The following is a 23,008-nucleotide window of genomic DNA, read 5'->3' on the forward strand; positions in this document are numbered from 1 at the left end:
AGTTCAGCTCTTTTGACCATCTTTGAAGCAAGGCTGTAATAACGTCAGAAGCTGAGTGGCCCTGACGGAACCCAAGCTGGGCATCAGTGAGCAAGTTATTGCTAAGCAAGTGCCACTTGATAGACCTATTGATGACTCCTTCCATTACTTTACTGATGATCAAAAGTAGACTGATGGGGCAGTAATTGGCCGGGTTGTATTTGTCCTGCTTTATGCGTACAGGACATACTTGGGCAATTTTCCGCATAGCTGGGTAGATGCCAGTGTTGTAGCTGTACTGGAACAGCTAGGCTGGGGGCGCGGGAAATTCTGGAGCACAAATCTTCAGTACTATTGCCAGAATATTGTCAGGGCCCATAGTCTTTGCAGTGATAAAATAAAATGTAATAAATCATGTCCCCTCTTGTGACTCTGTCACATGAGCAGAGAAGGAACATGTTATTAATTCAATTTAATTTTAAAGCTTGTATTTTAGTTTTATTTGCTTTTGGAAACCTAACTCGCTTTCCAAAAAAAAATACAAAGGCCACTTAGCCTTTTTGCCTGCCCTCCAACTATAAGATTGGATGGGCAGCGAAAAATTTAAGTTAATCGACTCTTTAATGGCCTAAGCAGGCCTTTTAACTGTTGGCGGGCGCGCTGCCGACTCCGGCATGCGCCCACCAACCAAACTATCGTGCAACGGTGCCTTGATGTTGGCATGCTCAGCCAACGTCAGTGCACGTCATTTTATGTTCAAGCTGGTCAGGCGCACACACGCCCACCCGCTGACCTAAAAAGTTTGCCCATAGACAAAATCAGTCACTGTCCGCACATACATAAAAACCAACTTAATTGTTTTTTTGAGTGAATACAGAAACATTAAACTCGCCCACTGCCTTAAAGTGATGGCTGAATTTGCTTTTCCTTAATGAGTAGCACAACCTCTGTCTTTCAAGCACAGCACTCCTGAATTCTGCTCAACTTTTGATTCTCTCTCCATCTCTCTCCCTTTCCCCTTTACCACTTTGTCTGTGTGTGTCTCTCTCTTTCCTTTCCCACTCTCTCTCCCTCTCCTTTCTCACTTTCTGAACCCCAAACCAGTCCAGGGCAGTGACTTAACAATCCAAGGCCCTGGCAAACTCCCAGTCTGCTCTTGGACCCGGAGCCTTGGCTTCTTCCTCAGGGGCTGAGCCCATGTCCTGGGACACCAGTGGACCCGGGAGGGGGAGGGGCGGGGGCGTGAGCCGCCAATAAAGTTGCATGTCCTGCTGCCTTTCTCCCCTGCCTCGGGTTACTCACTGTAAAGTTTATAGTGCAGAACTTCTAATTTCTGTGCTGAGCCAACAAGTTCCTCTATCCTGGAAAAGGGTCCTATCTCTGTTGTCAGATCCATCTGGGAAATGAAGTTCTCTGACTTGAGACCTGAGCATTTAGTATACTGACTGTCCCATTGAAAAGTAGATAACATAATAGGAAGCTTTTAGAAGTGGATAAAGAATACTAAAGTACTTGTTTACCTTCTTTCTGTTCCATGGTATAAAAGTAATTTATCTTGTCCTCCTTTATTATTCACTTCCCCTGCAGCACACATCATTCTGACCAGCCTAGTCATGGTTGATCTGGAGATCTGTTTTCCAGATCTTTCCTATTAAGGCTCTTGAGTTGGCCACTGACTTTGGTGGTCCGGATTACTCACTTCACCACCCGATTGGCAGCTTCCTGTCCCTGCCCTGCACTCCTGCTCCTAGATCTCTCCCCATAGCCTGGGCCACTGGTGACTGCAGCCGAGACTCAGGCAGCAAAACATGGCAGCAGCTAGCCCAAAGTGCAGCACATGGTGAGGAGAAGGGATGAGGCTGGATTTTGAAATCTCCCCGCGGGTCAGATGCAGCCCCTGGGCCAGGGGTTCCCCACCCCTGATATAAATAATTTGGGAAAGTAAAGGATTTCAAAATTTGTGGATTATATTAAGCTTAACGATAAAAGGGCAAATTCAGCAAGGCTGTGCTTCTAATGGCACAGATATGATGGGCCAAATGACCTGGCACTAGGATAGAGTAAATTGAATGACCAGAAAATCAAGAACGCAGTGAATCAAGTGTGCTGACCTTCATTCCCAAGCCTAAGTTCCCCTCCAATTCACACCCTATGATGACTTAAAACTATATTGCTGTTCCTTCATTGTTGCTGGGTCAGATTTGTGGAATTCCCCACCTGTGGGTGTACCCACATTGTAGGCAGCTCACCATCACCCTTTCAAGGGCAGTATCTTACATGGTCACTTTTACTGGTAAACTAGTATCGTCTTTTTGCTTCTGGTTTGGTAACTCAGAATCACAGTTGAACTCGTGCCTGAATCTTTGGCTCGGCAAGTGGGGGTAGGGCCTGCTCACCAAGGCATAAAGTGACATGCGGTGACATCGGATGTGTGTCCCGCCATCACCGCACGTCATTTAGATTTTCAGTTTGGCGGGCGCGCAGCTGACTCGGCTGTGCACTGCTGAACTGTCAAAGGCCTATTAAGACCATTTAAATATCAATTAAACTAATAAACTGAGCTGCTGTCTAACCTTAAAGTTGGCGGGCAGGCGAAGAGCCCAGGCGGCCTTCGCATTTTTAATGGAATCTCATCCACGGACGGGATGAGGTTTCATGAAGGGTTTATAAATTTAATAATTTTTTTCATTAATGTTCATTGACATGTCCCAGCTCATGTGACATTGTCACATGAGGAAAAATGTCTTAAAACGTTTTATTTTCTTTATTAAAACGTTTGGAACTTAAACTGATCTCCCTGAGGCAGCTCTGTGCCCCAGGGAGGTTTCTGCACTCTTTCACACGCATGCGTGAAAGAGCACAGGCCCCAAATCAGGGAACCACCCCCCTCGCCCTCACAGCACACTGGGTGGGCCTTAATTGACCTGCCCACGTAAAATGGCAGCGCGGACCCGATCAGCTGCACAAACCTCCCGACGGGGAAAGAATTCTCCCCATGATCTCTGGATTATTAGCTCAAGCCTTTGAATTATTAGTCCAGAAACATAATCGCAACACTACTGTATTTGTCTTAGTGAATTGTAGATGGATGTTTTAAAGTGAGAACTGTTAAAATTTTAATCTTCACTCTGGTTTATTGCATTGAAGCAAAGTGGAGCAGGAAATCAGGATTATGATGAGACACATTGCAACAAAAGATCACAGCACCTTTGGCACAGCCTACAGGTAATCATCTTCATAGCACTTTCTTGTGTTTACAACCAAAGCTAACTATCTATTCGTACACATAATTATATAAAAATGATTCTGTTTGTGATAACTATTTTGTGGCAGTAATGATTAACACTGGGGTTGTGGCAGCAAGGGAGGAGTTGGGAAATTGGATAAATGATTACCAGTGCAAATTGGGTGCAGGGAACAATACTGTAGAACAGGTAGGTTTGAGTACATTCTCATTGCTTCCTCCGAGTGGTGTTTAACATCGAGTTTGACCTGATGCCATGAGACTTCATGGGGTTGAGAGTCAATGTTGAGAACTCCCAGGACAAACGCTTCCTGACTGTGTACCACTGTCCCAAAACCTCTGGTGTGTCTGTCGGTGTAACAGCACAGACCCAGGGAAGGTGATCATGGTATTTTGGACATTGTCTGTAAGGTATGATTCCGTGATTATGACCATGTTCGGCTGTTATTTGACTAGTCTATGAGGCAGCTCTTTCAAATTTGGTACAAGCCATAAGATGTTAGTAAGGAGGACTTTACAGGGTCGACGAGGCTGGGTTATGCTGCTGTTGTTTCCAATGCCTAGGTCAATGCCAGGTGGTCCGTCCCGTTTCATTGTTTTTTGGAGACTTCGTAGCTAAACTCATTGGAGTTTAAAAGAATGAGAACTGATATTATTAAAATATATAAGATTCTGAGGCGGCTTGACAGGATAGATGCCGAGAGGGTGTTTCCCCTCATGGGGAATCTAGAACAAGGAGCACAGTTTCAGAATAAGGGGTCTTCCATTTAAGAAGGAAATAAGCAGAAACTTCTTCTCTCAGAGGGTCATCAATCTTTGGAATTCTCTAGCCCATAGAACAGCAGAGGCTGGGTAATTGAATATATTTCATACTGAGTTAGACAGGTTTTTGATCCAGAAGGGAGTCAAAAGTTAGAGGGGAGCAGGTTTTTTTAAAATTTCATTTGTTGGATGTGGGCATCGCTGGCTAAGCCAGCATTTACTGCCCATCCTAATTGCCCTTGTTCAGAGTGTATTTTTAAGAGTCAACCACATTTGAAGGTGAAGGTAGGAAAGAGAAGTTAAAGTCATAACCAGATCAACCAAGATCTTATTGAATGGCAGAGGAGGCTAGAAGGGCTGAATGGCTCCTGCTCCTATATCCTATGTAACTCCAGCAGCATCAGGTATAAATCAGCCCCCATTGCAAGATGATAGTCAACCCTGTCGAAATTCATGCTGCAGCTGCTACTGAGAAACCACGTGCTGCTTCCTCCACTCTCTCTGACCATGGGTACAACAGCAGAGGTGCTGTGTCAATGATTCCCAGCACTAAGGCTGAGAGAAGAAAATCTGACAGATGTCTGTGATCCATAAAGTGTCAGCCATGTCTCAATCGGCAACACTCTGATTCAGAAGGTTGCGGGTTCAAGTCCCACTCCAGGTTCTTGAGCAAAAAATCTGGGCTGATACTTCAGTGTAATAATGATGGAATTCTATATTGTGAGAGATCCCGTCTTCCAAATGAGAGATTCATATGAGGCTGTGTCTGCCGTGTCAAGTGGAAATAGACGATTCCTTGGCACACTTTTGAAGAAGAGCAGGGGATTCCTGTTGTTCTGGTCATTATTCTCCCCTTAACTAACATCACTAAAGCAGATGACCTGGTCATTATCATATTGCTGTTTGTGGAATTTTGTTGTGTGCAAATTGGCTGTCATGTTTCCTACATGACAGCAGTGACTCCAAAAGCACTTTATTGGCAGCAAAGTGCTTTGTGACATCCTGAGGTAGTGAAATATGCTACATAATTGTAACTGTCTAATTAGCAGTTCGAAAACAACAACTATGGTTGCTGTCAGATTAAGTTTATAAAGTGCCCAGGAGAACTAAACAAATTATCACCAGTTTTGAGAGTTATACTCAAAGCAGTATGAATAGAGTTCACTTTGTAAGGATGGAACAATGACAGTATATCTTTGGTGTAGGGATGCAATAGTATAGTGGTTATGTTACTGATAGCCTGGGCTAATAATCCTGTAGAATGCAAATTCAGATCCTACTTTGTAGTTTAAGAATTAGAATTCAGTTTTAAAGAGCTGGTTTTGAAGCTGTGGATTGTCATTAAGAACTTAACTGGTTCACTATTCACTATAGAGAAGCAGTAGCAGACATTTAAGGGGATACTTCAGAGTATTCAGAATAAGTACATTCCAATTATAAAGAAAAATTCTAAGGGGAAGACCCACCATCAGTGTTTAACTAAAGAAGCTGAGGAAAGCATCAAACTTAAGGAAAAAGCATACAACTCTGCAAAGATGAGTGGCAGGACAGATGACGGGACAGAATATAAAAAATGGCAGTGTGTGACTAAAAGATTAATCAGGAGAAAGAAATAGAGTATGAGAGGAAGCTAGCTAGAAATGTAAAAAAGGACAGTAAGAGTTTCTACAGGTATTTAAAAAGGAAAAGATTAAGTACAGTGAGTGCTGACCCTCTAGAGAGTGACAATGAGGAGTTAATAGATAATAAGGAAATGGTGGAAGAAATTTACAAATATTTTGCTTCTGTGTTCTCTATAGAGGGTACAGAAAACATTCCAGTAATAGCTGCAAATCAGGAGATGAACGGGAGAAAAGAAATTGGTGAAATTGAAATCACTAAGGAAATGGTCCTGAGCAAATTGAAGGAGCTGCGGGCTGGCAAATCTCTGTTTCCCGATGGACTACATCCTCTAGAGTCTTAAAAGAGGTGGCTAATGAGTTAGTCAATGCACTGGTGTTAATTTTCCAAAATTCGCTAGATTCTGGAAAGGTTCCATCAGATGGAAAGTAGCAAATATAACCCCTCTATTCAAGAAGGGAGGGAGGCAGAAAACAGGAAACTATAGGCCAGTTAACTTGACATCTGTTGTGGGGAAGTTATTAGAATCAATCATTAAGGAGGTTACAGCTGGGCACTTAGAAGTGCTCAAGGCAATTGGGAAGAGTCAGCATTGTTTTGTGGAAGGAAAATCATGTTTAACCAATTTATTTGAGTTTTTTGAAGGAGTAATATGCACAGTGGATAAAGGGGAGCCTGTAGACATACTGTACTTGGATTTCCAGAAGGTGTCATGTCAAAGGTTATTACGGAAAATAAAAGCGCATGGCATAGTGGGTAACATATTAGCATGGATAGAAGATTGCCTGGCTGGCAGAAAGCAAAGAGTATACATTAATGGGTCATTTTCGGATTGGCACGATGTGACGAGTGGATCTGTACTGGGGCCTCAACTTTTTACGATTTACATCAATGGCTTAGATGAGGAGAGTGAAGACATGGTAGCTAAATTTGCAGATGATACAAAGGTAGTAAATTATGTTGTGAAGAGGACATGAGGAGGTTGCAGATGAATATAGATAGGTTGAGTGAGTGGGCAAAGATCTGGCAAATGGAGTTTAATGTGAGAAACTGTGAAGGTTTCCTCTTTGGCAGGAAGAACAAAAATGCAGAGTATTACTTAAAGGGAGAATGGCTGCATAATTCTGAGGTGCAGAGAGACCTTAGTTTTTTAGTACATGAGTCACAAAAAGTTAGCTTGGAGATGCAGTAAGTAATTAAGAAGGCTAATGGAACGCTATCCTTTATTACGAGAGGGATTAGACATATAAATAAGGATGTTATGCTTCAGTTATACAGGGCATAGGTGAGACTGCACCTCGAATACTATGCAGTTTTGGTCTCCTTGTTTAAGGAAGGATGTAAATGCATTGGAGGCGGTTCAAAGGAGGTTTACTAGATTGATACCTGGAATGAGTGGGTTGTCTTATGAGGTAAGATTGGACAGACTGGGCTTGTTTCCACTGGACTTTAGAGGATTGAGGGATGATTTGATTGAAGTATACTAGATCCTGAACGGCCTTGACAAGGTGGAAGCTGAAAGGATGTTTCCTTTTGTGGGTGAGTTCAGAATTGGGGGGCACTGTTTAAGATTAGGGGTCACCCTTTTAGGACAGAGATGAGGGGAAATTTTTTCTCTGAGGGTTGTGTGACTTTGGAACTCGCTGCCTCAGAAGGTGGTGGGTGCGGGGTCATTGAATATTTTTAAGGCAGAGGTAGCTAGATTCTTGTTAGACAAGGGAATCAAAGGTTATCGCAGTTAGATGGGAATGTGGAAATCGAAACACAGGAATATTGAATGGCAGAGCAGGCTCAAGGGGCTGAATGGTCTACACCTGTTCCTAATTCCTATTTCTTTTGTTATGTTCTTATGTTTAAGAAATCTCCCATCCCTCCCAATCTGGGCTATACATAATTCCAGTCCCACACCTTTATAGTTGAGTCTTAATTTCTCTCTGAAGTGGCCTAGCAAGCCACTGCATTCAGGAAAACTATGAATTGGTAATAAATGACATCTTTGTCAGTAAAGCACAAATCCCATGAATTAATCAAAGTTAAAGATCATTGGAGAGGTTATGTTTAGACTGCTTAGGTTTTACACTGATTATAAGATGCTGAGATCTGGGCATTCTTTAAACTTAAATTTTGAGAAAACAGGCATAAAACTGACCTGTGGCTGTGAAAGTTTGATTACATGCCAGGCAATATAAGTAAGAAATAAAAACAAAAAATGCTGAAAATACTCAGCAGATCTGGCAGGAACTGTGGAGAAAGAAATAGTTAATGTTTTGGGACCCTGTCAGACCCTGAAAAGTTAAGTCTGCTTTCTCCACAGATGCTGCCAGACCTGCTGAATATTTCCAACATTTTCTGTTTTTATCTCAGATCTCCAGCATTCGTTGTACTTTTCTCTTGTATCAGTACAAGTAAGATTTAGCCTGACTTGAAGCAATCCTGTAAAAATGCACCTTAAAAATGTCACGGTGCAGATTTATTTCTGAAAGTGTTTTTTAAGAGTCAGCTGAGCTAACTATTGCATGATAGATTATTTTCCCTGCATAACAGCAATCTACCAGTCTTCTCTGCATCCTCCCTGTGGTGAAACTACACCTGTTTCTACTTAAAATGTATTCTTTTCCATGACCTTAGAACTATGGAGTTAGTTATCTCCCTCAATATTTCCTTCCTCGCACAACTTTCAGACTTTTAAAATCCAGACCTAATTGTTACTTATTGTTTTATTTCATCTCTACTGCTATCTTCAATCCTGCATCCTGGGCCATTTTCCTTCGATTAGGTTTCTCAGTCTATCAAAAAATATATTGGACTATTACAGGAGGAAAGGGTGCTAATTGGTTGGCAAGTCATCTTTGATTGGGCGAGGTATTGCCATGGTGAAAGCAACAAGGAAACTATAGGCTCCCCAAGCTCCTGGGTAATTCAAAAAAGGTGCAAGACTTAAACATATTCATTTTGTTTGCAGAGCACAGGTTCCTTCAAATGAAAGTATGTCCCTTCTAACTGGTGTAAATTAGCCATGTTATCAGCTCGACTGATTACCTTAAATTGGTTGTTAGTGTAGCTATTAGCGCACTCATGATTGTTGAGCAAGTGCTGCCCTGTCGCAGAATCACATCTAACAGTCGACGTTTTGTTTTGGGTTTTGCAAGGTTTGAGTACGGTCTGTAATCTGCCTATTATGAGCAACCAGTTAGCTTGATGTCTGTCATGGGGAAGGTGTTAAAGGTGATCATTAACGAGGTTATAGCTGAGCATTTAGAAAATTACAAGGTAATTGGGAAGCGTCAGCATGGTTTTGTGAAAGGGAAATCATGTTTAACCAATTTATTGGAGTTCTTTGATGGAGTAACATGTGCTGTGGAAAATAGGGGAAAAAGAGTAGACGTACTGTACTTGGATTTCCAGGAGGCATTTGATAAGGTTCCACATCAAAGGTTATTGCGGAAAATAAAAGCTCATGGAGGTAACATATCAGCCTGGATAGAAGATTGGCTTGCTGGCAGAAAACAGAGAATATGCATAAATGGGTCTTTTTCTTATTGGCAGGATGAGACGAGTGGAGTCCCTCAGGGGTCTGTGCTGGGGCCTCAACTTTTCCAGTTTATATCAATGATTTGCCAAATTTGCAGATAACACAAATATAAGTTGGAAAGTTAGTTGTGAATAAGACATAATGGGGAGAATTTTTTCCCTGTCGGATGAGAGTGGGTACGCAGCCGATTGCCCCCCGCGATCAGCTGCGTGCTGCCATTTTATGTGGGTGGGCCGATTAAGTCTCGCCCAGCATGAAGCGCTCAGCGCTACCTGTGTGGGCGGGGGGGAGAAGGGAGAGTTGGGGCCTGCGCGCAAAAGAGCGCAGAAATCTCCCTGAGGCACGGAGCTGCCCAGGGAGATTAAGTTAAGAATAAAGCATTGCAAAAATAAAATTACTCAGACATGCCTCCTCATGTGATTGTGTCACATGAGTTGGGACATATTTATGTATTTCAATAAAAAATTTTATTTAATTTATGAAGCCTTCATGAAACCTCATCCCGCCAATGTGAAGGCTGCCTGGGCTCTTCGCCTGCCCGCAAACCTTAAGGTTGGACGGGCACCCTAGACAATCAGCTCAATTAGTTCATAAATGGCCTTAATAGGCCTTTGACAGTTCGGTGGGCGCGCAGTCGACTCCAGTGCGCACCTGTCGAACTGAAGATCGGAATGACGCATGGTGACGTCAGGACACGTGCCCGACGTCACCGCACATCATTTTACGCGTCGGCAAGCGGGGCCCGCCCCCACATGCCAACCAGAAGTTTTAGGCCAAGGAATTTGCAGACGGATACAGATAGATTGAGTGAGTGGGCAAAAATCTGACAGATGGAGCATAATGGGGGAAATGTGAAGATGTTCACTTTGGCAGGAAGAACCAAAAAGCAGAGTATTACTTAAACGGAGAAAGACTGCAGAATTCCGAGGTGCAGAGGGAACAAGGTGTCTCATGCATGAGTCACAAAAGTTAGTATGCACGGACAGCAAGTAATCAAGAAGGCAAATGGAAGCTATCCTTTATTACGAGACGAATTGAACATAAATGTAAGGATAAAAACAAAAATACCTGTAAAAATTCAGCAGGTCTGACAGCATCTGCGGAGAGGGATACAGTTGATGTTTCGAGTCCGTATGACCCTTCATCCAGGTATTTTTGTTTTTGTTCTAGATTTCCAGCCTCTGCAGTTTTTTTGCTTTTATATAAATGTAAGGATGTTATGCTTCTGTTTACAGGGCATTGGTGAGACCGCGTCTCAAATACTGTGTGCAATTTTGGTCTCCTTATTTAAGAAAGGATGTAAGTGCATTGGAGGAGGTTCAGAGGAGGTTTACTAAATTGATAACGGGAATGAGCAGGTTGTCTGATGAGGATAGACTGGACAGGCTGAGGGGTGACTTGAGTGAAGTACATAAGATCCGGAACGATCTCGAGAAAGTAGACGTGGAAAGGATGTTTCCTCTTTTGGATGAGTCCAGAACTAGGGAGCACTGTTTTAAAATGATCCCATATAGGACAGAGATGAGGAGATGTTTTTTTTTCTCTCAGATGGATGTGTGACTTTGGAATTCTCTGCCTCCGAAGACGTTGGAAGCGGGGTCACAATATTTTTACGGCAGAGGTCAATAGATTCTTGTTAGGCAAGGGAATCAAAGGTTATCAGGGATAGTTGGGAATGTAGAACTTGAAACATAAACAGAACGGCCATGATCTTCTTGAATGCAGAGCAGGCTCGATGGGATGAATGGCCTACTTCTGCTTCTATTTCGTATGTAAACATAGGAACTTGCTGTTTGATTTGATCAGCCAATTGTTGGAACGTACAGCCTAAGTACCTAGCATAACACTGGCACTGTTCAAGCCTTGTGCCATTTTGAATTACCCAGAAGCTTGGGGAGCATATCCCTGTTGTTTTCTCCATACCAACATCTTGGCCAATCAGAGTCATTTTACCAACCAATCAGCAGCATACTTTTCTCCTGTTGTATAAATTGTTTTGATTGTTTGAAGTTTGGTATTCTTGCATTTATCCTGATGAGTGCAAGACAAAAGTTTCAGCAATATGTCTCTCTTTTCAGCAATATCCAGGTTAATACAATTGTAATACGTGAATATTCCACTATATTAAATTGAACTGTGCAACCAGTTAGGGGGAGTAGGCCAATTAGTCCCTTCAGTCTGTTCCTAAAACCATGGCTGATCTGTGACCTAATTTCATATACCTGACTTTCCTCATATCCCTTTATACCTTTGGTTAACAAAAAGTATAAATCTCAACATTAAAATTTAGCAACAGATCCAGCATCATTTGCTGTTTGTGGAAGAGTGTTCCAAACTTCACAGAATCGCACAGTGCAGAAGAGGCCCCTCGGCCCATTGAGTCTGCACTGACACGTGAGAAACACCTGACCTACTTACCTAATCCCATTTACCAGCACTTGACCCATAGCCTTGAATGTTATGACGTGCCAAGCGCTCATCCAGGTACTTTTTAAAGGATGTGAAGCTACCCGCCTCCACCACCCTCCCAGGCAGTGCATTCCAGACCATCACCACCCTCTGAGTAAAAAAAGTTTTACTTGCATCCCCCTAAACCTCCTGCCCCTCACCTTGAACTTAGAAACATAGAAACTAGGAGCAGGAGTAGGCCATACGGCCTTTCGAGCCTGCTCCGCCATTCATTATGATCATGGATGATCATCCAACTCAGTAGCCTGCTCCCAGTTTCCCCCCATACCCTTTGATACCTTTTGCTCCAAGAGCTATATCTAACTCCTTGAAAGCATACAATGTTTTGGTCTCAACTACTTTCTGTGGTAACAATTTCCACAGGCTCACCACTCTCTGGGTGAAGAAATTTCTCCTCATCTCAGCCCTAAATGGTCTAACCTGTATCCTCAGACTGTGACCCCTGGTTCTGGACTCCCCCACCATCAGGAACATCCTTCCTGCATCTACCTTGTCTAGTCCTGTTAGAATTTTATAGGTTTCCATGAGATCCCCTCTCATTCTTCTGAACTCCAGCGAATATAATCCTAATCGACTCAATCTCTCCTCATATGTCAGTCCCGCCATCCCAGGAATCAGTCGGGTAAATCTTCACTGCACTCCCTCTATAGCAAGTATATCCTTCCTCAGAGAAGGAGAACAAAACTGCGTACAATATTCCAGGTGTGGTCTCACCAAGGCCCTGTACAATTGCAGCAAGATATCCCGGTTCCAGTACTTGAATCCTCTGGCTATGAAGGCCAACATACCATTTGCCTTCTATACTGCCTACTGCACCTGCATGCTTACCTTCAGCGACTGGTGTACAAGGACACCCAGGTCTCGTTGCACATTACCCTCTCTCAATTTAAAGCCATTCAGATAATAATCTGCCTTCCTGTTTTTGCTACCAAAATGGAAAATCTCACATTTATCCACATTATACTGCATCTGCCATGCATTTGCCCACTCACTCAGCTTGTCCAAATCACACTGAAGCATCTCTGCATCCTCCTCACAGCTCACCCTCGCACCCAGCTTTGTGTCATCTGCAAGTTTGGAGATATTACATTTAATTCCCTCATCTAAGTCATTAATATATATTGTGAATAACTGGGGTCCCAGCACTGATCCCTGCGGTACCCCACTGCCTGCCATTCGGAAAAAGACCCATTTATTCCTACTCTTTGTTTCCTGTCTGCCAACCAGTTTTCTATCCTTCTCAATACACTACCCCCAATCCCATGCACTTTAATTTTACACGCCGATCTCTTATGTGGGACTTTGTCAAAAGCCTTCTGAAAGCCCAAATAAACCACGTCCACTGGCTCCACCTCATCAACTCTACTCGTTACATCCTCGAAAAATTCCAGTAAATTTGTCAAGCATGATTTCCGTTTCATAAATCCATGCTGACTCTGTCCGATTCTGCCACTGTTTTCCACGTGCTCAGCTATTAAATCTTTTATGATGGACTCTAGAGTTTTCCCCACTACCGACGTCAGGCTGACTGGTCTATCATTCCCTGTTTTCTCTCTGCCTCCCTTTTTAAATAGAGGGATTACATTAGCTACCCCCCAATCTGTAGGAACTGTTCCAGAGTCTATAAAATCTCGGAAGATGACCACCAATGCATCCACTATTTCTGGAGCCATTCCTTAAGTACTCTGGATGTAGATTATCACACCCCGGGGATTTATCGGCCTTCAATCACATCAATTTCTCCAACACCACTTCCCTACTAATACTGATTTCTTTCAGTTCCTCCCTCTCACTAAACCCTGTGTTCCCCAACATTTCTGGTATGTTATTAGTGTCCTCCTTAGTGAAGACAGATGTATTTAGTTGGTCAGCAATTTCTTTGTTCCCCATTATAAATTCCCATGTTTCTTTTTCTCTTCACATACCTTTGGAACTTTTACAGTCAGTTTTTATGTTCCCTGCAAGCTTACTCTCATGCTCTAGTTTCCCCTTCTTAATGAATCCCTTAGTCCTCCTTTGCTGAATTCTAAACTGCCAGTCCTCAGGTCTGTTGTTTTTTTCGTACCAATTTGTATGCCTCTTCCTTGCATCTAATACTATCTCTAATTTCCCTTGTAAGCCATGGTTTGGCCACATATCCTGTTTTACTTTGGCGCCAGACAGGAATAAGCAATTGTTGCAGTTCACCCATGCGCTCTTTGAATGTTTGCCATTGCCTATCCACCGTCATCTCTTCAAGTAACGTTTCCCAATCCATCATAGCCAACTCATGCCTCATACCATCGTAGTTTTCTTTATTAAGATGCAGGACCCAAGTCTCAGAATCAACTATGTCACTCTCCACCTTGATGAAGAATTCTATCATATTATGGTCACTAATCCCCAATGGGCCTCGCACAACTAGTTTGCCAATTATTCCTTTCTCATTACACAATTCCCAGTCGAGGATAGCCTGTTCTCTCGTTGGTTCCTCAATGTATTGGTCCAGAAAAACATCCCGTATACACTCCAGGAATTCCTCCTCTACGGTATTGTTACTAATTTGATTTGCCCAATCTATATGCATATTAAAGTCACCCCATAATTACAGATGTTCCTTTACTACATGCATCTCTAATGTCCTGTTTAATGCCATTCCCAACATCACCACTACAGTTTGGGGGTCTATATACAACCGCCACTAATGTTTTTCGCCCCTTAATGTTTCTCCGCTCTACCCATACAGATTCCACATCGTCGGAGCTAATATCTTTCCTCACTATTGCATTAATTTCCTCTTTAACCAGCAATGCAATGCCACTGCCTTTTCCTTTTTATCTGTCCTTCCTAAATACTGAATAACCCTGGATGTTCAGTTCCCATCCCTGGTCACCCTGCAGCCATGTCTCTGTAATCCCGACTATATCATACCTGTTTACATCTATTTGCGCAGTTACTTCATCCACTTTATTGCGAATGCTCCTTGCGTTAAGGCACAAAGCCTTAAGGCTTGTCTTTTTAACATCACTTGTCCTGTTCCCACTATTTTTCACTGAGGCCTGTTTGATTCTTGCCCTTGATTTCTCTATCACTTATTTCACTTTCTGTCTTTTATTCTTGTCTTTGATTCCCCTTCCTCTGACTCCTTGCATAGGTTCCTAACCCCCTGCCATTTTAGTTTAAACCCTCCCCAGCCACTCTAGCAAATGTTCTCCAGAGGAAATCAGTCCCAGTCCTGCCCATGTGAAACCTGTCCAGTTTGTACTGGTCCCATTGCCACAGGAATCTGAAACCCTCCCCTTCACACCATCTCTTCAGCCACGTATCCATCTGATACATCCTGCTATTTTTACTCTGACTGGCACGTGGCACTGGTAGTAATCCTGAGATCACTACCTTTGAGGTCCTACTTTTCAACTTACTTCCTAACTCCATATATTAAGATTTTAGGACCTCATCCCTTTTTTTTTACCTATGTCGTTTGTACCAATGTGTATCACAACAACTGGCTGTTCACCCTCCCCCTTCAGAATGTCCTCTAGCCGCTCTGAGACATCCTTGACCCTAGCACCTGGGAGGCAACATACCATCCTTTTTGCTTTTACCATCCTGGAGTCTGGTGTGTGGCCACAGAAATGCCTATCTATTCCCCTTACAATTGAATCCCCCATAACTATTGCATTTCCATACTTTTTACTCCTCCCCTGTGCAGCAGAGCCAACCGCAGTGCAATGAATTTTGCTGTTGCGGCTGTCTCCTGAGAGGTCAATCCCCCCAACAGTATCCAAAGTGGTATAAAAACAAAAAACTGCAGATACTGAGGGGAATAGCCGTAGGTGATTCCTGCACTACCTGCCTAGTTCTCTTGCTTTGCCTGGTGATCACCCATTCCTTCCTGCCTGTGGACTGTTCGCCTGTGGTGTGACCACCTCCCTATACGTGCTATCCATGATACTCTCCAATTCGCGGATGCTCCACAGTGTCCCCAGCCGCCGCTCCAGCTCCAAAACCTGGGCTTCTAGGAACTGCAGCTGGAGACATTTCCCACACACATGCTGGCCCTGGGCACTGGAAATGTGCCTGGCTTTCCACATAGAGCAGGAGGAGCACACCACGGCTTTGAGCTTTCCTGCCATGACTTACCCCTTTAAATTAAATTAAATCTTTTGTAAGATACTTAATATCAATTACTCTCAGGCCCCTTCTTCCCTGCTCCTCGTTGTTACAGAATATAGCCCCTATAAACGACGAACCACAAAATAAGACCTTAAAAACTATAAGCAATTGAAGTAGTAAATGCTTATCCGGCCATACTCATGGTACTCAAAGAATCACCTCGTTCCCTCCTCACCGAACTCCCTCAGTCACCTCTGCTCTCCCAGCTTCTCTTCAACTCCTGACTCCTCTCGCACTCCTCTTCAACTCCCGACTCCTCTTGCGCTTCTCTTCAACTCCTGACTCCTCTTGCACTCCTTTTCAATTCCCGACTCCTCTCGTGCTGCTCTTCAACTCCGGACTCCTCTAGGACCTCTCTTCAACTCCTGGCTCCTCTAGCTCTCCTCTTCAACTCCCGACTCCTCTCATGCTTCTTTTCAACTCCAGGCTCCTCTCGTGCTCCTTTTCTACTCCCGACTCCTCTAGGTACTGCTGACTGCCTGTCCCAGAGTCCTCCTCTCACTCTCTCCTCCTTAAGTCCCCTTGTGACTGACCCTTCAACTAAGGGGAACAGCTGCTCCCTATCCACCCTGTCCATGCCCCTCATAATCTTGTACACCTCGATCAGGTCGCCCCTCAGTCTTCTCTGCTCCAGCGAAAATAACCCAAGTCTTTCCAACCTCTCTTCATAACTTAAATGTTTCATCCCAGGCAACATCCTGGTAAATCTCCTCTGCAACCCCTCCAGTGCAATCACATCCTTTCTATAATGTGGCGACCAGAACTGCATATTGTACTCCAGCTGTGGCCTCAACAAGGTTCTATACAACTCCAGCATGACCTCCCTACCTTTGTAATCTATGCCTCAATTGATAAAGGCAAGTGTCCCATATGCCTTTTTCACCACTCCACTAACATTCCCCTCCGCCTTCAGAGATCTATGGACACACACGGCAAGGTCCCTTTGTTCCTCAGAACTTCCTAGTGTCATGACATTCATTGAATACTTCCTTCTCAAATTACTCCTTTCAAAGTGTATCACCTCACACTTTTCAGGGTTAAATTCCATCTGCCACTTATCTGCCCATTTGACCATCCCATCTATATCTTTCTGTAGCTCAAGACACTCAACCTCATTGTTTACCACCCGGCCAATCTTTGTGTTATCCCCAAACTTACTAATCCTGCCCCCCACATAGTCATCTATGTTGTTTATATAAATGACAAATAATAGAGGACCCAGCACAGATCCTTGTGGTACGCCACTGACACTGGCTTCCAGTCACTAAAGCATCCTTCTGTCATCACCCTCTGTCTCCTACAACTAAGCCAATTTTGAATGCACCTGATCAAATTACCCTGTGTCCCATGTGCATTTGCCTTCTTTATAAGTCTCCCATGTCAAAGGCTTTGCTGAAATCCATATAAACTACATCAACTGCACATCCCTCATCTACACACCTGGTCACATCCTCAAAAAATTCAGTCAGTTTTGTTAGGCATGACCTCCCTCTGACAAAGCCATACTGACTATCCCTGATCAAACCTTGACTCTCCAAGTGGAGATAGATTCTCTCCTTTAGAATTTTCTCCAGTAGTTTCCATACCACTGAGGTGAGACTCACTGGCCTGTAGTTCCCTGGCTTATCTCAACAACCCTTCTTAAATAGCAGAACCACATTAGCTGTTCTCCAGTCCTCTGGCACCTACCCCGTGGCCAGAGAGGAATTAAAAATTTGGGTCAGAGCTCCTGTGATCTCCTCCCTAGTCTCCCTCAGCAGTCTGGGACACAAATGAACTGGACCTGGAGATTTGTCCACTTTTAAGCCTTCCAACGCCTCCAATACCTTGTCACTCCCTATATCAATTTGCTTAAGAACCTCACAGTCTCTCTCCCCAAGTTCGATACCTTCATCCTCATTCTCTTGGATGAAGACGGACTTGAAGTATTCATTCAACACAATGTCCTCTGGCTCCACCCATAGATTGCCCCCTTGGTCCCTTATGGGCCCTACTCTTTCCCTGGTTATCCTCTTCCCATTGATATACTTATAGAATATCTTGGGATTTTCCCTACTTTTACCAGCCAGAGCTTTCTCATATCCCCTCTTTGCTCTCCTAGTTGCTTTCTTAAGCTCCACCCTGCACTTGCTGTACTCCACTAATACCTCCACAGATTTGCTTCCCTTGTACCTGCTAAAAGCCTCTCTTTTCCTTTTCATCGTAACCTGAACATCTCTGGTCGTCCATGGTTCTCTGGGCTTGTTACTCCTTCCTATCACCCTAGAGGGGACATGTTGAGCCTGTACCCTCGACATTTCATTTTTGAACGCCCCCCACTGCTCCTCTGTAGATTTTCCCACAAGGAGCTCTTCCCAGTCTACCGTGGCCAGATCCTGCCTTATTTTACTGAAATCCACTCTCCCCCAATCCAACACATTTTTTTGCAACTTGTCTATTTCTTTGTCCGTAACAGACTTTAACTGTACCATGTTGTGATCGCTATCACTAAAGTGTTCCCCCACCACCACCTCAGCCACCTGTCTGACTTCATTCCCCAGAATTAGGTCCAGCACTGCGCCGTCCCTTGTTGGACCCTCGACATATTGACCTAAAAAGTTCTCCTTTCAAGAAATCCACTTCATTCAAGCCTTTAACGCCATGGGCAGAATTTTGCCCTTGATGGGGCGGGCCCACCGGCTTGGCGGTGGGCGGACAGCCAAACGCTGCCACCGAAACGGGCCCTGCAGCCATTTTGAGTGGGTGGGCCAATTAAGGCTCGCCCAGCGGGCCACCCGACGGGAAGCGCTTCCTGTGCAGGCGGGAGGGATTCCCCAGCTGTCACGTGTGCGAAAGAGCGCACATCTCCCTGAGACTAATTGCTGTCTCAGAGAGAGCGCTGAAAGCGTTATAAACTTAAAAAATCAAAAAATAACAAAATTTTTAACATGTCACCCTCATGTGACAATGTCACACGAGATGGGACATGTTAATAAATATCACATAAAATTTATTAAAGTGTTTTAAAACAAACATGAAACCTCATCCCGCCAATGGATGAGATTTCATGTATTATCAGAAGTCCGCTGGGGCTCCTGGCCTGCCTGCCAGCCTTAGGTTGGACGGGCAGGGCCTTTAATTGGCTTAATTAACCTGTCAATGGCCTCAATTGGCTATTGACAGGTCAGCGGGCGGACAGCTGATTTCACTGTCCACCCGCCTTCCTGAATATTTAAATGAGGCGGGATGACGTCGGGGATTTCCCCCGCCGTCATTCCACATCACTTTCGCGTTGGCAAGTGGGCCCTGTCCCCTACTCGCCGACGGAAAAATTCTGGCCTATGTCTATCCCAATTAATGTCGGGAAAGTTGAAATCACCTAATATAATTACCCTGCTGTTATTGTTTTTACACACCTCCGCAAATTGTGCACATACTTGCTCCTCAATTTCCCGCTGACTATCTGGGGGTCTGTAATAAACACCTAACAATGTGGCTGCCCCCTTTTTATTCCAAAATTCTACCCACAAAGCTTCAGTCGATGCCCCCTCCAAGATATCATCTCTCCTTACTGCAGTAACTAACTCCTTAACTGATAATGCAATGCCTCCTCCTCTTTTACCTCCTCCCTTGTCTCGCCTGAAGATTCTATATCCCGGAATGTTGAGCTGCCAATCTTGCCCCTCCCTCAACCATGCCTCAGTGATGGCTACTATATCACAATTCCACGTGAAAAATCCTCATCCTTAACTCATTCGTTTTACCTGTAATACTCCCGGCATCAAAGTAGAGGCCATCCAGCCTTGCCTTATTCCCTTGGAACTTCATGCATCTGTACGCCCTCTGACTTGATTGTTTTACTGTATTATGATGTGTCCCTATTCTGCTAACATTCTGTGTCCCTTCCCCCTGCCAAATTAGTTTAAACTCCTCCCAACAGCACTAGCAAACCCGCCCGCAAGGATGTTCATCCCGCTGTGGTTCAGATGTAGACCTTCCCGCTTGTACAAGTCCCACCTTCCCCAGAAACGGCCCCAGTGATCCAGGAATCTAAAACCCTTCCTCCTGCACCAACTCTTAAGCCATGTATTCATCTGGCTATTCTCCGATTTCTGTGCTCGCTAGCACGTGACACTGGGAGTAATCCAGAGATTACAACCCGAGAGGCCTTGCTTTTTAGTCTACTGCCTAACTCCCTGAATTCTTGATGCAATACCTCATCCCTCTTTTTACCTATCTCATTGGTACCAATATGCACCATGACCTCTGCCTTATCGCCCTCCCCCTTCAGGATGCCCTGCAGTCATTCAGTGACACCCTGGACCCTGGCACCAGAGAGGCAACATACCATCCTGAAATCATGTTGATGGCCACAGTAGCATCTATCTGTTTCCCTGACTATAGAATCCCCTATTACTATTGCTCTTCCTCTCTTCCTGCCCTCTTGTACAGACAGGCTGCTTGTGGTTTCAGAAGCTTAGTTCTGTCTGCACTCCCTGGAGGAACCTGCGCCCTCAACAGCCTCCAAAATGGAATAACGATTTGCGAGCGGGTCCCCAGGGGATTCCTGTTTCTCTTGAACTGCCTGGTGGTCACCCATTCCCTTCCTTCCTCAAGTCCCTTCAGCTGTGGTGTGACCACCTCTCTAAACGTGCTATCCACGATGCTCTCAGACTTGCGGATGCTCCACAGTGTCCCCAGCCGCCGTTCCAGCTCTGAAACCCAAGCTTCCAGGAGTTGCAGCTGGACACACTTCCTGCACACATGCTGGTACCGGGCACTGGAAATGTCCCCAGCTTCATGCATAGACCACTTCTACTAGTTTTTCATAATTTCACTCTTGAAAGATCTGGCTTTAATTTTTTGGCTGTGCCCCCTAGTCCTAGACTTGCCGACCAGCAGAAATAGTTTATTTCTAACTACCCTATTGGTTTCCCTTAATGTCTAGAAAGCTTCAATCACATAATTTCTTAACTTTCTAAGTTCTAAGAAATACAATGCCAGTTAGTGTAAGCTGTTCTTGAAATTTAACCCTTAGAGATCTTATGGTAAATCTAGACTGCACTCTCTCCAAGGCCAGTATATCCTTCCGAAGGTGTCGTGCCCAGAACTGCTCCCAGTATTCCAGGTGTGGTCCAACCAGGGCTTTGTATAGTGGAAGCATAACTTCTACCCCCTTGTACTACAGTCCTCTAGATATAAAGGCCAGCATTGCATTAGGCTTTTTGATTATTTTCTGTTCTTGTTAATGACATTTTAATGATCCAAGTACATGAACCCCCAGGTCTCTGGATTTGCATTGTTTCTAGCTTTTCATCATTGAGAAAGTACTCTGTTTTATTCTTTTTAGATCCAAAGTGGATGATCTCATGTTTGCCTACATTGAAATCTATTTTCACAGTTTTTACCAATCACTTAATCTATTAAAATCTCTTTGTAATTTTATGCTTTCATCTGCAATGCTTACCTTTGCATCATCGGTTAACTTGGATATATGGCTTTCTATCCCACCATCAAAGTTGTTAATATTGTTAATAAATATGTGGAATTGTTGACGGCCCAACACAGATCCTTGCAGGAAACCACTAGTCACATGCTACCAAGTAGAGAATCTGCCCATTATCCCTACTCTTTGTTTCCTGCCGCTCAGCCAATTTCCTACCCTGGTGAATAATTTGCATTCAATTCCATGAGCTTTGGCTTTAACTAACAATCTGTTGTGAGAGACTTTATCAAACTCCTTCTGGAAGTCCATATAAGTAATGTTCAAAGACATCCCCCTACTCCTGTCACTAATTTGAATTTTTTTGAAGAGATAACTAATCAGGTTCGGCAGGCATATTCTACCCTTTATAAATCCATGGCGGTTCTCTCTGATCAGCTGAAAATTTTCATATATCCAGTCATTCTATCCTTTGACTCCAGTAATTTTGCAACAACAGATTCCAGGCTAACTAGCCTTTAATTCCTGATTTCCCTCTTTCTGTTAATTAGTTAGAATCTAATGATTTAGTTCCCTATCTACTTTGTACCTAATAGGAAATGAATTTGCTTTTTTCCTTGAGATTATGCCCCCTGGTCCTAGACAGGCCCAACCTACCCAACCTCTTCTCATTAGAAAATCCCTCCATACCTGGAATCAACCTAGTGAACCTCCTCTGGATTGCTTCCAATGCCAATATATCTTTTACTTAGATAAAGGGACCAAAACTAATCACAGTATTCTAGGGGCAGGATTTTCCCATCAGTGAGCGGGGGCTGGAGCCCGCTCGCCGACGCGTAAAATGACATGTGGTTATGTCGGATGGAACTCCCGATGTCACTGCGTCCCATTTAAATTTAAGGTTGGCAGGCAGGCCTGGAGCCCCGGCAGGAATTTAAAATAGCATGATACCTCATCCATGGCCGGGATGAGGTTTCATGTAGGTTCTTAAAAATTTTAATAAAGTTTTTGTAAAAATTATGGACATGTCCCAACTCATGTGACAGGTTGACATCCTGAAAATGCACCCCCCCAACCCAATTCTCCGTCTTCTATTAGTTAGCCAATTCTCTATCCATGCTAATATACTACCCCCAACATCATGGGCTCTTATCTTATTAAGTAACCTTACGTGCATTACCTTATCGAACGCCCTTTGGAAATCCAAATATATTACATCTACGGTTCCCCTTTATCTATCCTGCTTGGTACCTCCTCAAAGAATTCTGATAAATCTGTCAGATATTATTCCCCCTTTATGAAGCCATGCTGACTCTGCTTGTTAATCCTACTATTCCATCACAAAACCCTTTCCATTCATGGGGAGGCTAGCATTTATTACCCATCCCGAATTTAAAAGTCAACCACATTGGAGTCACATGTAGGCCAGATCAGGTAAGGATGACAGATTACCTTCATTAGTGAACCAGGTGGGTTTTTACAACAAATCGACGATGGTTTTATATTAGACTTTTAATTCCAGATTTTTTTTTGAATTCAGATTTCACCATCTGCCATGGCGGGATTCAAACCCAGGTTTCCAGTTCACTACCCTGGGTCTCTGGGTTATTGGCCCAGCGACAATACCACTAAGCCACCGCCTCCCCATGATTTTATGATTTTACACTTTCTTGTATGTTTTTCCTTTGCACTGTGCTACACCTTTAGTGCTGCGCATAACCTGAGGTTTCGATCTTTTTAAAATAGCATAATTTTTCCTCTGGCCATTTTCCATGCTTTTCAATGCACTGGTGGTTTGTTTTACCTCTATGTTTGATTTTTTCTA

The 23,008-nt window shown here is 43.7% G+C and overlaps 1 protein-coding gene across 1 annotated transcript in view; it reads left to right on the forward strand.

Moving 5' to 3' along the window:
- The window catches only part of LOC121287245 (double-strand-break repair protein rad21 homolog), an 82,061-nt gene that overhangs the window by 57,703 nt on the left and 1,350 nt on the right, over nt 1-23,008 (forward strand). Inside the window, exon 12 of the mRNA XM_041204944.1 lies at nt 3,127-3,204. Coding sequence (XP_041060878.1) covers nt 3,127-3,204 — 78 coding nt within the window. The remainder of the gene's footprint in view (nt 1-3,126; nt 3,205-23,008) is intronic.

Source organism: Carcharodon carcharias, chromosome 14 (genome assembly GCF_017639515.1).
Source record: "Carcharodon carcharias isolate sCarCar2 chromosome 14, sCarCar2.pri, whole genome shotgun sequence".
NCBI classification, from domain to species: domain Eukaryota; kingdom Metazoa; phylum Chordata; class Chondrichthyes; order Lamniformes; family Lamnidae; genus Carcharodon; species Carcharodon carcharias.